This window comes from Procambarus clarkii, chromosome 61, assembly GCF_040958095.1.
Source record: "Procambarus clarkii isolate CNS0578487 chromosome 61, FALCON_Pclarkii_2.0, whole genome shotgun sequence".
Classification (NCBI taxonomy): Eukaryota; Metazoa; Arthropoda; class Malacostraca; order Decapoda; family Cambaridae; genus Procambarus; species Procambarus clarkii.
Window position 1 is genome coordinate 16,969,184 of NC_091210.1, and position 16,089 is coordinate 16,985,272.

General features: G+C 39.5%; 1 protein-coding gene across 2 annotated transcripts in view; it reads right to left on the reverse strand.

Moving 5' to 3' along the window:
* The window catches only part of bbx (bobby sox), a 70,660-nt gene extending 65,487 nt beyond the window's left edge, over positions 1-5,173 (reverse strand). For both annotated transcript variants that reach the window (XM_045768490.2, XM_069307907.1), the window contains exon 1: positions 5,047-5,173. In XM_045768490.2, the coding sequence (XP_045624446.2) occupies positions 5,047-5,061 (15 nt within the window). In that variant the 5' untranslated portion in view covers positions 5,062-5,173. The remainder of the gene's footprint in view (positions 1-5,046) is intronic.
* Positions 5,174-16,089: the final 10,916 nt, after the last annotated feature.

The window sequence follows — 16,089 nt, forward strand, 5'->3', positions numbered from 1 at the left end:
TGTCATATGTTGATTCACAGGGTAATGAGGTTATTGTCTTACGATGATATAAACAATTATTGTCTGAGTTTTACATGTATGATAGAAATAAGGATATAACAGCTCTATATGGATGTAATGGAGTTTATCTTGACCCATGAAAAATCCTACTATCGATTTTCAGTACTTCCCTATATCTCTCCTAAATGAAAATGTCTTCATTTTGTGCTCATTGTTGCAAAGCACTAACACCAGTAAGGGTAGGAACAAGTGTATAGTGGTACCTTGATTTTCAAATTTAATCCGTTCCCAGAGACAGCTTGTAAATCAAAAATTAGCAAACCGAAATTAATTTTCTCATAAGAAATAATGTAAATTGAATTAATCTGTTCCACACTCCCAAAAATATTAACTTCAAAATACATTTCATACATAATCGATACAAATATTTTGTACTAAACTATGTACAAATTATAACTTACCTTTTTTGATGACTCGTGTTGGCGTATGGAAGATGGTGAGGGGGGGGGAGGAGAGGAGTTAGTATTTGGAAGTGGAGTCCCATTCCATTATAACATCAGGAAGTGATGACTTTTCTGGGGTACTCTCTCTTACGTTGTGCAGGCATACCATTAGGACCTGGCTATGGCTCACTGCTTGCTTATCTTACTAAGAATCTGTCTAAAGACACTTGTATTTCCCTACATTTTAACACTTCTCTGTAGTGAGATATCACATTGTCATTAAAAAGGTCAATGGTCAATGCAATGGCCTGCTACAGCTTTATCTGGGCAAGTTTTTTCAACAAAGCTTTGCAGTTCTTCCCATACTTCACACATTTACTTAACGAGGAAGGGACATCCTATACTGCCTCTACTCACAACTATTTTCTTAGGTTGAACCTTACCTTTCTTGGGACCCTTGGCATGATATATAATAATTACTTTTATGTTTAGAAACCAAAAAAGCTGAAAACAATTAAATTCTTTACAAAGAATTCAAGCACGATCGTCACAAGGAAGGAGACACTGGTAAACTGAAGCGCAGTCACGTGTGCAACCAGGAACCACATGCTCGGTTGACCTATATGTGTATCAACAAACTCGCAAAGCGAGGCTCGTAAACAGATTCAAATTTTACGAAGAAATTAAACGCGTAACCCCCAAAAATTCGTAAAGAGGGACGTTCATTACCCGAGGTTTTACATTCATAATAGCTACATTACAGTTTAACTACATGAACTGCTCACCAACAAGTCTTATATAGCGACTAAGACCATAACACTACCTGGAACAGGCACAATTTTAAAGTAGAAGATTCCAGAGGAGCCCAAACCATCACATAACTCTGGGTGGGCAAAGGAAATGCAGATAGGAAGGATAGGGAAGATAACTAAACAAGAGGCCATGGTGATCGAATGAATTGGAGTCATTCAATGTGCATGGCACAAATACAATCCTGAAGGATAAATAATGATATATGGGTCTCCGGAGTTCAGTTGAGTTTGTTCTCAAGTTACAATTAGGAATCCCAGTTTCAAATCCCAAATGGACAGTTTTCAAATCCCAAAAGGATCTCTTAACTTCTTAACAAACAGAACCGAGAGTGTAATAGCCAACAAAGTAAAATCTGAATTGTCCACAGTAAAAAGCTCAATCCCCCAATGTACCATGCTTGCTCCGGTACTTTTCCTCATCATATCAGATAGACAAAGATACCAACTACAGTAATGTATCATCCTTTGCAGATAACACTGGAATTTTCATGAGAGTAGACAATGTAGAGGACATAGCAAACTTCCAAGCTAATGAACTTATACCTAGTTTTTGATCTACACTGTGTAATCTTTCGTATAGAATAGGCTAGTAGCACATTGCTGTGTATACCTAAGCTTGTTAATAAAAAAAATATACACATTCTAACAATATGAGAACAAAAATTTATTTGTTCTCACGTACCAGGGCATTGTCTTGTATAAACAGGGGTGCAGCCTATCTGCAGACATTTTGCTTTGCTTTTTTTGTCTATGAGCATTGAATATTTTACGTGACATTCTACCTTTCTACATGATAAGCTTTGACAGATGGTCTCAAGACCCCTTGTGCTTCCCTCACCTTTGTGAAAACAACAGCTTCTGCTCTTGGGTTTTTGGTTGACCCTTGAAAGTCATCAGAAGACTGACTGATGCCTTGATACCTTTTGTAACTAAAGGCTGTAATGAATTAGTGTATTTTTAGCTAAAGAGAGCCATTGTGGGGTCCATCATAAAGCATTAATATGAGTCACAATAATGTGGCTGAAGAGTTGACACCCAACTCTCACACTTGAAAATGGAAAACCGACAATGTTTCAGTCCATCCTGGATGATTATCAAATCATGTCATTGAAAAAGAGTGGAAGAAACAGATAATTTAAGGTAAAAAGAGTGTGAGGAAAGGTAATATGAAGGTAAGAGAGAGATTAAAGGAATTGGATGAAGTATAGGAAAGGTTAGAAATAAGGAAAGGAAAAGAGAATAGGAATAAAATATAAACACACTAACAAAAAGTTAGACAAATGGGAAGGTAGACTTCAAACTTGATATAAAAGTGCTTATCTACACACCACCAAATTTACATCCTCCAATATTTTTTTTTTTTTTTTTTGAGATATATACAAGAGTTGTTACATTCTTGTAGAGCCACTAGTACGCGTAGCGTTTCGGGCAAGTCCTTAATCCTATGGTCCCTGGAATACGATCCCCTGCCGCGAAGAATCGTTTTTTCATCCAAGTACACATTTTACTGTTGCGTTAAACAGAGGCTACAGTTAAGGAATTGCGCCCAGTAAATCCTCCCCGGCCAGGATACGAACCCATGACATAGCGCTCGCGGAACGCCAGGCGAGTGTCTTACCACTGCACCACGGAGACTGTTAATATATCTGACAAAACAGGTCTGCTTGTAGTGTATGTGCAGTAGATGTGCAATAAGTGATGTAATTTGTTGCTCAATCGATTTTACGGGAGTTATGCCATTCATGACACTGTTTAATAATTGTTAATAACTATAAAACAGATTAAAAACTATACCAAAAGTTGCAAAGCAATTCATAAAAATGCAAATGCTGAATGTAGATACAATATATAGATGCAGACGATGAGTAACAATAACGTGGCTGAAGATATGATGATTAAACCAGAAGATGAAGAAACGACGACATTTTGGTCCATCCTGAACCACTGCCAAGTTTTATGTGATGGGGGAGAGATTTTATTGATGAAGATTAAGCCACCCAATAGGTGGCACAGGCATGAATAGCCCATAAGTGGTAGATTTTTTTTTTTTTTTGTGAGTGGGAGAGAGGAAGGCACGAGCAATAAATAAGAAAAGAGTGAGGTGAGGAGCAGGTAAGAAAAGGTAATTCCTAGAAGAAAGTAAGAGTAAGGCAAAAAGGTAAGAAAAGGATGAGTGTAATAATGGGATGAAAGGAGAATGGGATAGATAAGAATAAGAAAAGGGCAAGAAAAAGAAAAAGGGGGGTAGGCTTAAGTCAGGTCACGTTTATTAGGAAGGTTAGAGCATTTGAATATGTACTGTGAAAGGGAAGAGTCGACAGCAACAAAGCCAGGACTAAGGTTAATGTTGTGTATCAGAGCGGATTCAACAAGACGGCGTCTGTGAAGAGTAGAACCAGGAATTATTATTTTAGAAGAAGGCCAATCAATAGAATGATTAGAGCCACTAATATGACAAAAGAGAGCATCGTTTGTGTCTGCAGACTTAATGTGTTAAGTCCCCTCTTGTGTTCCTTAAGACTGTCATTTAGCCTACGGCCAGTTTTCCCAAAGTATTGGAGAGGACAAGACGAACAGGAAATATAGTAAACACCAGCAGCATTAGAAGCAGCAGTGTGAACCAGATTACTTTGAAGAAGTACTGTAATTCAAAAAAGTAATTCGAAGAAGTAATTAGATGGCTAGATGATCAACTTAAAAGCAACCTACAAAGTGCAAATAAGAAGTCACTATATAAAAAAAACTATATATCTTTGATATACAAGAATAAAATAAGTAAATTATGAAAGCAAATACTGAATAGCCTAATCCCCATTCATAATGTATGCGATACATTTTGCACCAAGCAAAACAATGGTCATAATTTGTCTCACCAGACCCTGAATACCAATTATATGCCATAAACATGGGGCCACTCATTAGTGGGAAGAACATTTGTATCTTTCCACGCAGGGTCATCACATCTCATTCACCTTCACGCGGATACATTGACAGCAACACTGGTTTATATCCGGCAACGAAGGGAAATAGCAATGACCAGTGAAGATATTTATGCAAACTTGCACAGGAAACATTCTCCACCTCACCCCAGGTTCCACCAGACTGGTCAGCACACTAGGTGGTAAACGGGTCGGCATAATTCTCATTACTGCAACATCACCCCAACAGGAAGAATGCTACAACATACTTCAAGGTCACATCAGTATTGATCACTGGTGCAGCAGGTTGTACCAGGTGAGAAACCCCGTCAAGAGTGCAGAGGGGGTTGGGTATGAGGTTGTCGGTGCGGGGTCAAGCAGGCTTGCATGAGCAGCAGGAACATGATCAGGCTGGCCGTCGCTGTTGCCTGCTTAGTCGGCTGTCAAGGTCAGCTTGGATTGCCTCAGAACCCCATCGACCAGGGACACATTCGCCATCTCTCACCCACTTTACGACAGTATCCGCTTATACCACATTGACAATCTCGACTTCAACCAGTTTGGAACGTGTTCTCGTTGCCTCATGTGAAATCGTTTATCAATATGTATTCATTTAATTACATAAAAAACGACTAAACGACTAGAGAGCAACTCTTCTCTCTCTCTCTTGCTCTCTTCACTCACACGACCTGACGTCACCAGCCACCACTGGCACCTTTTCAACAACAATTTTATCACTTATTTTAAATGGAAACTTTGGTGTAAAGTATCCCCACGTGTCCCTCGAGTATTCATACGCTTCCACTCACATATCACAAGGCCTAAAAGTCGCCAGATACTCCAAGAAAGGCGGAAAACTGAAGCAATACTCACCGCCTCACTCGCCATCCTTCCAAGGTTCTCGATAAACAAATGTGACGTCACGACGGCACAACATGCCGTGTTAGTGACAGTTTTCGAACTTGTTTACTATATTCTAATTAAAATTGGCCATATTTACAACTGATTTGATGATTAAATGCCAATGCAACTACGTTTCATAAACTTCTTACTGATTTTCATTGATAATTCACGAAAGTTATGGTGGAGAGTAGCGATCAGCTGGTGCCTAGGGCGGGTCCTGCAACTCATGTAAATATTACATGACAACAACATTAATACAGCGTAGTTTCAGATTATTCATTAGTTATTTGCAGCTGTAATGCAATTATATGCACTGGAAACCAGCTAAGCTTCCGTAAAACATCCAGATATGCAAAAATAGGGCAGAGGTGATGGGAGATAATTAGATTGTGTTGCGGGAGCCGCCAGAGAGTTCCTGTGGTGGTGGCGGCGGCGGAGCGACACCCGTTATCACCACAACCCACAAATGACACCCAAGAGTGCCAACCCCAGAGTCATGCCCTCCTACAGTGCCACACACACCTCCAGTGACACACACCAAGAGTGATTATACCCGAGTAACACCACCCCAAGGGCCTCCTTCGAGTGCCACCTTCGAGTGACACCTCCAAGTGTCAACAATGAGTGACAGCCACGAGTGCCACCTTCGAATGACACCCTCAAGTATCAACAATGAGTGCCACCTTCGAATGACACCTCCAAGTGTCAACAATGAGTGACATTCATCAGTGCCACCTTCGAATGACACCCTCAAGTGCCACCTTCGAATGACAACCAAGTGTCAACAATGAGTGCCACCTTCGAGTGACACCTCCAAGTGCCAATTCCATGTAACACTCCCTGAGTTCGACCCCTATCGAGTGACACTTCAAAAAATCCACCCGGAGACGCTGCCAAAGAATTTATTAATGTATATATAAACACTACATAAACATTGTAATCAGATCCTGTAATATTTGTGTACATAGATTATCATTATTATCAAGGTCTATCCTAAAGGTGGAACTACTGACCCTGATACAACTATAATAATTGACTAACTCTGAAACGAACCTAACCATTTCTGTTCCGGGATTCGAACCCGGAACGCCTGATTGTGAGTCGAGAAAGTACCCAAGTACCTACCGAAACTCTTAAATAGTGTAAACATGTAATGGCGTGCTTTCCCAAATTGAGCAACCGTTAATTAAGATAATCTTACTGATAAATTGACAATTGCCTAGTATATATTTATCATGCACTCCTAAATGTTAGTTTTTTTACAATCAGTTAATGAAAGCAGGTCATTAATTATTATCAGTTCAGGTCTTCCTTTCACTTTCAACAGTTATAAATCTAATCTAAAGTACAATACGTTGATAACGAAATATATGACTCCTGAATTATCTGAAACAATTATAGTAAGAAAGTTAATTTATATCAAATACATCTGGAACATGATACAATAGAGTATATGTAGGTATAACCAAACCTTTGGAATAGTCAAGTGTAGCCTTGACTTAAAGGAATATGTATTGTTAATTTATTAGGTTTCGTGTTTAATTTTGCCCCGAGGGCGAGTTTATTGGGCAGCGTCACTCATCCTGTGAGTGAACACACCGCCATAGCAGCATGTATGGCGGTATGTTCACTCACAGGATGAGTGGCGCTGCCCAATAAACTCGCCCCCTAAGGGGCAAATTTTCAACTATATAAATCTCTGGCGCTCCACCACTTGGATTATTGGATTCAGATAGACAAACTGCTTTGAGAGTCAACTCCGAGCAACACAAACCACTCCACAACTAAGTCATTTCTCATATCAGGAACGGTTGAGTGCCACAGGGCTGACACCACTACAAACCAGACATGACAGGGCTGATCTCATCGAATTTGTTAAAATACTGAACAATTTGGAGGATGCTGATTTGGAAACACCTTCAACAAGCCAGATGTAACACAAACAAGGAGCAACGGTTTCAAGCTCAACAAGCTACAATGTAATTGCCTAAGTGTAGTTACAGGATGAGAGCTACGCTCGCGGAGTCCCGTCTTCCCAGCACTCTTTGTCATATAACGCTTTGAAACTACTGACGGTCTTGGCCTCCACCACCTTCTCACCTAACTTGTTCCAACCGTCTACCACTCTGCGATGTAGGACTGAGAAAAGGAGATGCTTTTCACCCACAGGTTTATAAACATATGGAACCGCCTACCTGCCGAAACAGTAAATGCCGATAAACGGCCGAATTTTAAGATCAAGCTTGATTAAATCATCACGACAAATGGGGAGACCTTCGACAAGCCGCCGGCTTCCTGTCCTCGTCGAGGCCACAAGAGCGATGGTCTCGAGTAAATAACTGCGTAACTGACCTGGATGAGGCGGTGGATTACGCTCAAATAAGGTTCTGTAGCATAGTGGTCTACGTCCTCGACTCACATTCGAGGGATCGGGATTCAATTCATAACTGGGCAGAAGCTGTTGAGCATTTTTTCTTTCACTCAGCCCGTCCTCCAAACAAAGACCCAAAAGTGTATCCATCCACCCGCCAAACCCCCAGCTGTTTATGAATGAAAAGCGGTTTACACACGACTCACAAATGATGACGTTCGAACACTTCCGGAACAAGTGCTTCACTGACGACTGGTGTTCGAACCACAACGCTGTAAATGCTTCACCCACGTACTACAAATACAAATAATCGCCAACAGAACCTAAACACCTAACCTAACCTATGCCTATATATGCACAATATGCTAATATACTATAATATTAATTTATATTTGAGAAAATTCCTGTTTTCAATGAACAGCATGTTAAAATTTATGAACGTCTACCGCTTTTGACTTTCTTCTCCTCTTTACCATCAACGCGTCTCCTTACATCTGTCCTGGTGCAGTCATCGGGAGGGTTACCCCTTCATGCAAACTGCACCTATTCTCAAGAAGAAGAGAAAATTTATGAATGCGTCTGTGGGGTCGACCGCTGGATGTAATGGACTTGAGTCTAGGACGGATTGTTTCGCCTGTTGCCGCTGTTCACTTCAAAAACCCTAACAGGCTTCCTGACCCAGATTATACAAAGCCATATAGTGATCCATACTATATTTGATTGTTCATAAGATGCATTTTGTTTAATTAAAAATTATTTGAAATGTCGCCCTGGGATCAGACTCACGAAGCAGTTACGCAAGTACTTACGAACGTGTACATCTTTCCTCAATCTTTGATGGCTTTGGTTACATTTATTAAGCAGTTTACAAGCATGAAAACTTGCCAATCAACTGTTATTATTGTTATAAACAGCCTCCTGGTGCTTCGGAGCTCATTAACTGTTTAATAATTGTAAACAAAGCCGCCAAAGATTGAGAAAAGATATACAGGTTCGCAACTGCTCTGTGAATCAAGCCCCTGTATCCTCTTAACCCCGAGATACAATTTGAAATTTTCAGTTGCCCGATGATACCGGAAACACAGAGACAATAACTTTCACCGGTACTTAGGTTCCAAACAAAGTTGCTAATATCCTCTCCATATATTCAAAATAAAAGTAAAGGATATTTTCAATACAACGACTATTTTTATCGCATGCACAATGTTTACACCGTGGTAATAGCCAATCAGCATTTTGTTGGCTGAGCTTGTTTGGTTGTTGTGACTGAAGACTGCTGCACATGCACTCAGCAGACTGTACTCACCTAGTTGTGCTTGCAGGAGTCAGGGTTGCCAGATCCAAATTGCTAAAAGTAGCGAGGTGACGGTCTAAAAGTAGCGAATTTGTAATAAGAGTAGCCCAATTTTTTTAATTGAATGATATGGGTTTCAAAGTAATATATTTTGATATATAGAGTACACTACACAATGTTAATTGTTTTATTAATATTATTTCTGCACATACACACATTATATATATATATGACCGAAAAAGTAAGATTAATAATTCTAACACGAATTTTCTCAATATTTCTTATGTTTCTTTTTACTGTCGATGGTAATTGAAAAATCAATTCTCCAAAATTCATTTGTATTTCTAGTCTGACGCGACGCATGAACGCGTTTCGTAATAACTTATTACATTTTCAAAGACTTTAGTTTACACACACACACAACTGTAACCTGAAAACACTAAACAGAGTTTTACTTATGCCTAAACTAAACAGCTTGTCTTATATATATATATATATATATATATATATATATATATATATATATATATATATATATATATATATATATATATATATATATATATATATATATATATATATATATATTATTAAATATGACCGAAAAAGTAAGATTAATAATTCTAACACGAATTTTCTCAATCTTTCGTACATTACGCTTCACTGTTGGAGGTAAATCAAAAATCACTTCTCCAAAATTCATTTTTATTTCTAGTCTGACGCGACACGGGCGCGTTTCGTAAAACTTATTACATTTTCAAAGACTTCACAAATACACAACTGATTAGAACTTACGTATCTCTGCTATTATATCTACATTTGAGTGAGGTGGGAGGGATGATGTGGCATATAGTGACGTGGCATTAACACAAGACAGAACATGAGGGGATATTAATAGGGTATTAAAAGTATCAACACAAGACAGAACAGAAACAATGGGTATTGAATAGAAGTGTTTGTAGAAAGCCTATTGGTCCATATTTCTTGATGCTTCTATATTGGAGCGGAGTCTTGAGGTGGGTAGAATATAGTTGTGCAATAATTGGCTGTTGATTGCTGGTGTTGACTTCTTGATGTGTAGTGCCTCGCAAACGTCAAGTCGCCTGCTATCGCTGTATCTATCGATGATTTCTGTGTTGTTTACTAGGATTTCTCTGGCGATGGTTTGGTTATGGGAAGAGATTATATGTTCCTTAATGGAGCCCTGTTGCTTATGCATCGTTAAACGCCTAGAAAGAGATGTTGTTGTCTTGCCTATATACTGGGTTTTTTGGAGCTTACAGTCCCCAAGTGGGCATTTGAAGGCATAGACGACGTTAGTCTCTTTTAAAGCATTCTGTTTTGTGTCTGGAGAGTTTCTCATGAGTAGGCTGGCCGTTTTTCTGGTTTTATAGTAAATCGTCAGTTGTATCCTCTGATTTTTGTCTATAGGGATAACGTTTCTATTAACAATATCTTTCAGGACCCTTTCCTCCGTTTTATGAGCTGTGGAAAAGAAGTTCCTGTAAAATAGTCTAATAGGGGGTATAGGTGTTGTGTTAGTTGTCTCTTCAGAGGTTGCATGGCTTTTCACTTTCCTTCTTATGATGTCTTCGATGAAACCATTGGAGAAGCCGTTATTGACTAGAACCTGCCTTACCCTACAGAGTTCTTCGTCGACTTGCTTCCATTCTGAGCTGTGGCTGAGAGCACGGTCGACGTATGCGTTAACAACACTCCTCTTGTACCTGTCAGGGCAGTCGCTGTTGGCATTTAGGCACATTCCTATGTTTGTTTCCTTAGTGTAGACTGCAGTGTGGAAACCTCCGCTCTTTTCCATGACTGTTACATCTAGAAAAGGCAGCTTCCCATCCTTTTCCGTCTCGTAAGTGAAACGCAGCACAGAACTCTGCTCAAATGCCTCCTTCAGCTCCTGCAGATGTCTGACATCAGGTACCTGTGTAAAAATGTCGTCAACATACCTGCAGTATATGGCCGGTTTCAAGTTCATGTCGACTAAGACTTTTTGCTCGATGGTACCCATGTAGAAGTTTGCAAACAGGACACCTAGGGGAGAACCCATGGCGACCCCATCTACTTGCTTATACATGTGCCCCTCCGGGCTCAAGAAGGGTGCCTCTTTAGTACAAGCTTGGAGTAGTTTCCTCAGAATACTTTCTGGCATGTCAAGAGGAGTACAGGCTGGATCACGATACACTCTGTCGGCTATCATTCCGATTGTCTCGTCCACAGGTACGTTGGTAAACAACGATTCTACGTCCAACGAGGCTCTTATCCCTGTGGTCCGTGTGCCCCGCAGTAAGTCCACAAATTCCTTTGGAGACTTCAGGCTGAAGGCGCAAGGGACATAAGGAGTCAGCAGGCCGTTGAGTCGCTTCGCCAGTCTGTACGTGGGTGTGGGTATCTGGCTAATGATTGGCCGAAGTGGGTTTCCAGGCTTGTGCGTCTTGACATTTCCATACGCATATCCAGGTTTATATTCCCCAATGATCTTTGGCAGGTGGAGTCCGGATTTCTTGGCGTTCACAGTTTCGATCAGTTTGTTGACCTTTGCTTTTAATTCGGCTGTAGTGTCCTTCGTTACCCTTTGGAACTTAGTTTGGTCAGAGAGTATGATGTTCATTTTCGCCAGATATTCGTCTTTTTTAAGAATGACATATATTGGCGACTTGTCACCTCTCCTGACAACTATCTCCTTGTTCTCACGAAGGCTTTTAGCTGCCGCTTTAAGCTCGGGGGACAGTATGGTGCTTCTGTAGTTGCCTCGATTCTTTCCTCCTTCTGCAATAAGTTCTGCTTGTAAGGTATCTTTGGTAGTGACCTTCTTTTGTGTCTCGAGGTCGAATATGTCGTCCAACAGAATTTCCAACTCTACTTTCTGTGCTGCGTTTCACTTACGAGACGGAAAAGGATGGGAAGCTGCCTTTTCTAGATGTAACAGTCATGGAAAAGAGCGGAGGTTTCCACACTGCAGTCTACACTAAGGAAACAAACATAGGAATGTGCCTAAATGCCAACAGCGACTGCCCTGACAGGTACAAGAGGAGTGTTGTTAACGCATACGTCGACCGTGCTCTCAGCCACAGCTCAGAATGGAAGCAAGTCGACGAAGAACTCTGTAGGGTAAGGCAGGTTCTAGTCAATAACGGCTTCTCCAATGGTTTCATCGAAGACATCATAAGAAGGAAAGTGAAAAGCCATGCAACCTCTGAAGAGACAACTAACACAACACCTATACCCCCTATTAGACTATTTTACAGGAACTTCTTTTCCACAGCTCATAAAACGGAGGAAAGGGTCCTGAAAGATATTGTTAATAGAAACGTTATCCCTATAGACAAAAATCAGAGGATACAACTGACGATTTACTATAAAACCAGAAAAACGGCCAGCCTACTCATGAGAAACTCTCCAGACACAAAACAGAATGCTTTAAAAGAGACTAACGTCGTCTATGCCTTCAAATGCCCACTTGGGGACTGTAAGCTCCAAAAAACCCAGTATATAGGCAAGACAACAACATCTCTTTCTAGGCGTTTAACGATGCATAAGCAACAGGGCTCCATTAAGGAACATATAATCTCTTCCCATAACCAAACCATCGCCAGAGAAATCCTAGTAAACAACACAGAAATCATCGATAGATACAGCGATAGCAGGCGGCTTGACGTTTGCGAGGCACTACACATCAAGAAGTCAACACCAGCAATCAACAGCCAATTATTGCACAACTATATTCTACCCACCTCAAGACTCCGCTCCAATATAGAAGCATCAAGAAATATGGACCAATAGGCTTTCTACAAACACTTCTATTCAATACCCATTGTTTCTGTTCTGTCTTGTGTTGATACTTTTAATACCCTATTAATATCCCCTCATGTTCTGTCTTGTGTTAATGCCACGTCACTATATGCCACATCATCCCTCCCACCTCACTCAAATGTAGATATAATAGCAGAGATACGTAAGTTCTAATCAGTTGTGTATTTGTGAAGTCTTTGAAAATGTAATAAGTTTTACGAAACGCGCCCGTGTCGCGTCAGACTAGAAATAAAAATGAATTTTGGAGAAGTGATTTTTGATTTACCTCCAACAGTGAAGCGTAATGTACGAAAGATTGAGAAAATTCGTGTTAGAATTATTAATCTTACTTTTTCGGTCATATTTAATAATATATGTCTACAGGAAAGACTGCTACCAAAATATACTAATATATATATATATATATATATATATATATATATATATATATATATATATATATATATATATATATATATATATATATATATATATATATATATAGTGAATATATATATAAGACTCACCTCACCTCACCTCACTCGCATTTGGGTGAGGTGATATGTTGCAACAGTTTTGGATGAGGTGAACAAACTTTTGATCAATTGTTGTCTCAATAAACATACTTGAACTTGAAATGGACTTTAATGTTTTTTCGGCAGCTTTATTTCCTTAGTTCAGCCTGGCCATCAGGGCCGCCAGCAGCCCTTGGGCCCGCCACGGCAGCCCCCAGTCTTTAATTTGGCACCTTTGTGGCACCTTGGTATAAGCCTAACATGTATATATACACTGGCTGCCTGTCCCCCTACACAATGATTTATTATTACCTATTATTTTATCATTTAATTTAAATATTAAATAAAATAATTCATTTAATTATTATAGTAAGTACTTAATAATTTAATAATAAGTAGTAAGTACATAAAAATGATTAAAAAGTACAATTTAGTCATAGGAGATTCCTAGATTGGAATTCACGACCAAATTTGAATATATCTAAGTATTTTTAGTGTGAAATGCTGTTATTATATGCATAAATTGTTGTTTTAATAATATTACGCTTAACCACTTGGGCTGGACGGTAGAGCGACGGTCTCGTTTCCTACAGGTCCGCGTTCAATCCCCGACCGCCCAAGTGGTTGGGCACCATTCCTTTCCCCTGTTCCATCCCAAATCCGTATCCTGATCCCTTCCCAGTGCTATATGGTCGTAATGGCTTGGCGCTTTCACTTGATAGTTCCCCCACCCCCCTGAATAATATTACGAGAGCAGTATTTACGGGCTATTCATGCCCGTGCCACCTCTTGGGTGGCTTAATCTTCATCAATCGAGAGCAGTACGTCCTAACCAGACGTTATATGATGATATCCTCAACAGTTGATAAATAAAAATAATTGCGGAACTCTAGTTATCTAATACTTATCATAAATGGTATAAAACCTTATCATAAGCCAAGGGATTTGTAGATCAGTGTTTAAAGGGAATTCGGAAGTAATAATGATACAGCTGATGCCATCTGTCGGCAGAAGAGAACACTATCAACTGGCAGGTCAACAGTGGCCATAAGATACAGCTTACGCCATCTGTTGGCATCAAATTAAACCTATAACAAATTACCCCACAAAATACCACTAACGCCATCTAGTTTTTTTCCAACGCACTATAAATAGCCAAACAGCAACCCATAAGGCGGGTTGTTGTGCTCGGGTAGGAGGTTCCAAGCTCCGCCCACAGATGGTATGGGGTGCATAATAAATGGCATATCATTAGTAGATCTTCTTTGTTGACATTCACACAACAGCCAATCACAGGAAGGGATCAGCTAAAGGCTCCATCCATTTAATAAATCATCTTTATTCAGCACACCATCCTTGCTTATGACATTCTGCTTCAACTTTAATCTACCTAAAAAGTGAAATGTTAAGTATTTAAAAGTATTAATATAGTGATAATTAAATACTGCAGGATGTAACGGGTGTTACAGAAACATGGGCTGGCTACCTAACTTGTGACGTCATCAGTGAGAACTTGTGACGTCATCAGTGGGAGTTGCCTCACACAAATAATATCGGCGATAATACAATGCCTCCGTACTCTTATTGCTCTACATTATTCAGTTAGATGGAAATTTCTGTCTTGTATAAAACAGAAATTGTTGTTCTTTTGTACAACAACACCAAGGTTATTGAGCAAAAAGACGTATTTCTTATTTGGCATTTTATTCATATAAGCGTTGGCATTCCCCGCAACACCCAATCACAGGAAGGTATTTGTTGGAAACTCTGCCTTCAACAACGTTGATTCCTAATGAACTCTAACAATAAATTCGTTTAATAAACGAATATTTAGGGTCAAGCTACAGATGAACATTATAGGATAACGGTGTTTTAGCTTGCAGCTTCGTTAGACAGAATCCCTGGTCTTAATTTTAAAATATAGAACTAGAACGCGTATTTTATTGCTAACTTTTCGAGAAATAAATCCCAGCCTCATATTTGCGAACATTTATGCATTGATTTTTTGGCTTAAATTCTTATCATAATCCCTTTTGCAATCTCAACACCATCTGGCTCGTATCTTGTAACTATCTTCGTTACTTAGCCTCAAAACCTTACATTTGTCTTACATATCCTCAACAGTAGATAAAAAAAAAGTAATTGCAGAATTCTAGTTACCAAATACCAGCATGGTATAAAACCTTATTATAAGCTACCAGACGTATAGATCAGTGTTTAAAGTAATAATAATACATTATTATTAACGTAATAATATTATTAAAATAATAATAACACAGCTGATGCCATCTGTCGGCAGATAAGAACACTATCAACTTTTTTTTTTCTTTCTATTTAGCAGGGATAATCCTGCGCGGGCCCTAAGCCTCTGGCTGGCCCACTAAGTGATGCTTGTTTCTGTTTTACCTGGGCGGAGGATGAGTATTCAAGACTCGTATGGTCGCTTCAGTAAGACACTATCAACTGGCTGGTCAACAGTGGCCATAAGATACAGCTTACGCCATCTGTTGACATCAAATTACACTTATAACAAATTTTCTCACAAAATACCACTAACGCCATCTAGTTTTTTTCCAACGCACTATAAATAGCCAAACAGCAACCCATAAGGCGGGTTGTTGTGCTCGGGTAGGAGGTTCCAAGCTCCGCCCACAGATGGTATGGGGTGCATAATAAATGGCATATCATTGGTAGAAACTCTTTGTTGACATTCACACAACAGCCAATCACAGGAAGGGATCAGCTAAAGGTGCCATCCACTTAATAAATCATCTTTATTCAGCACACCATCCTTGCTTATGACATTCTGCTTCAACTTTAATCTACCTAAAAAGTGAAATGTTAAGTATTTAAAAGTATTAATATAGTGATAATTAAATACTGCCGGATGTAACGGGTGTTACAGAAACATGGGCCGGCTACCAGACTTGTGACGTCATCAGTGGGAGTTGCCTCACACAAATAATATCGGCGATACAATATGCCTCCGCCCTCTTATTGCTCTACATTATTCACTTAGATGGAAATTT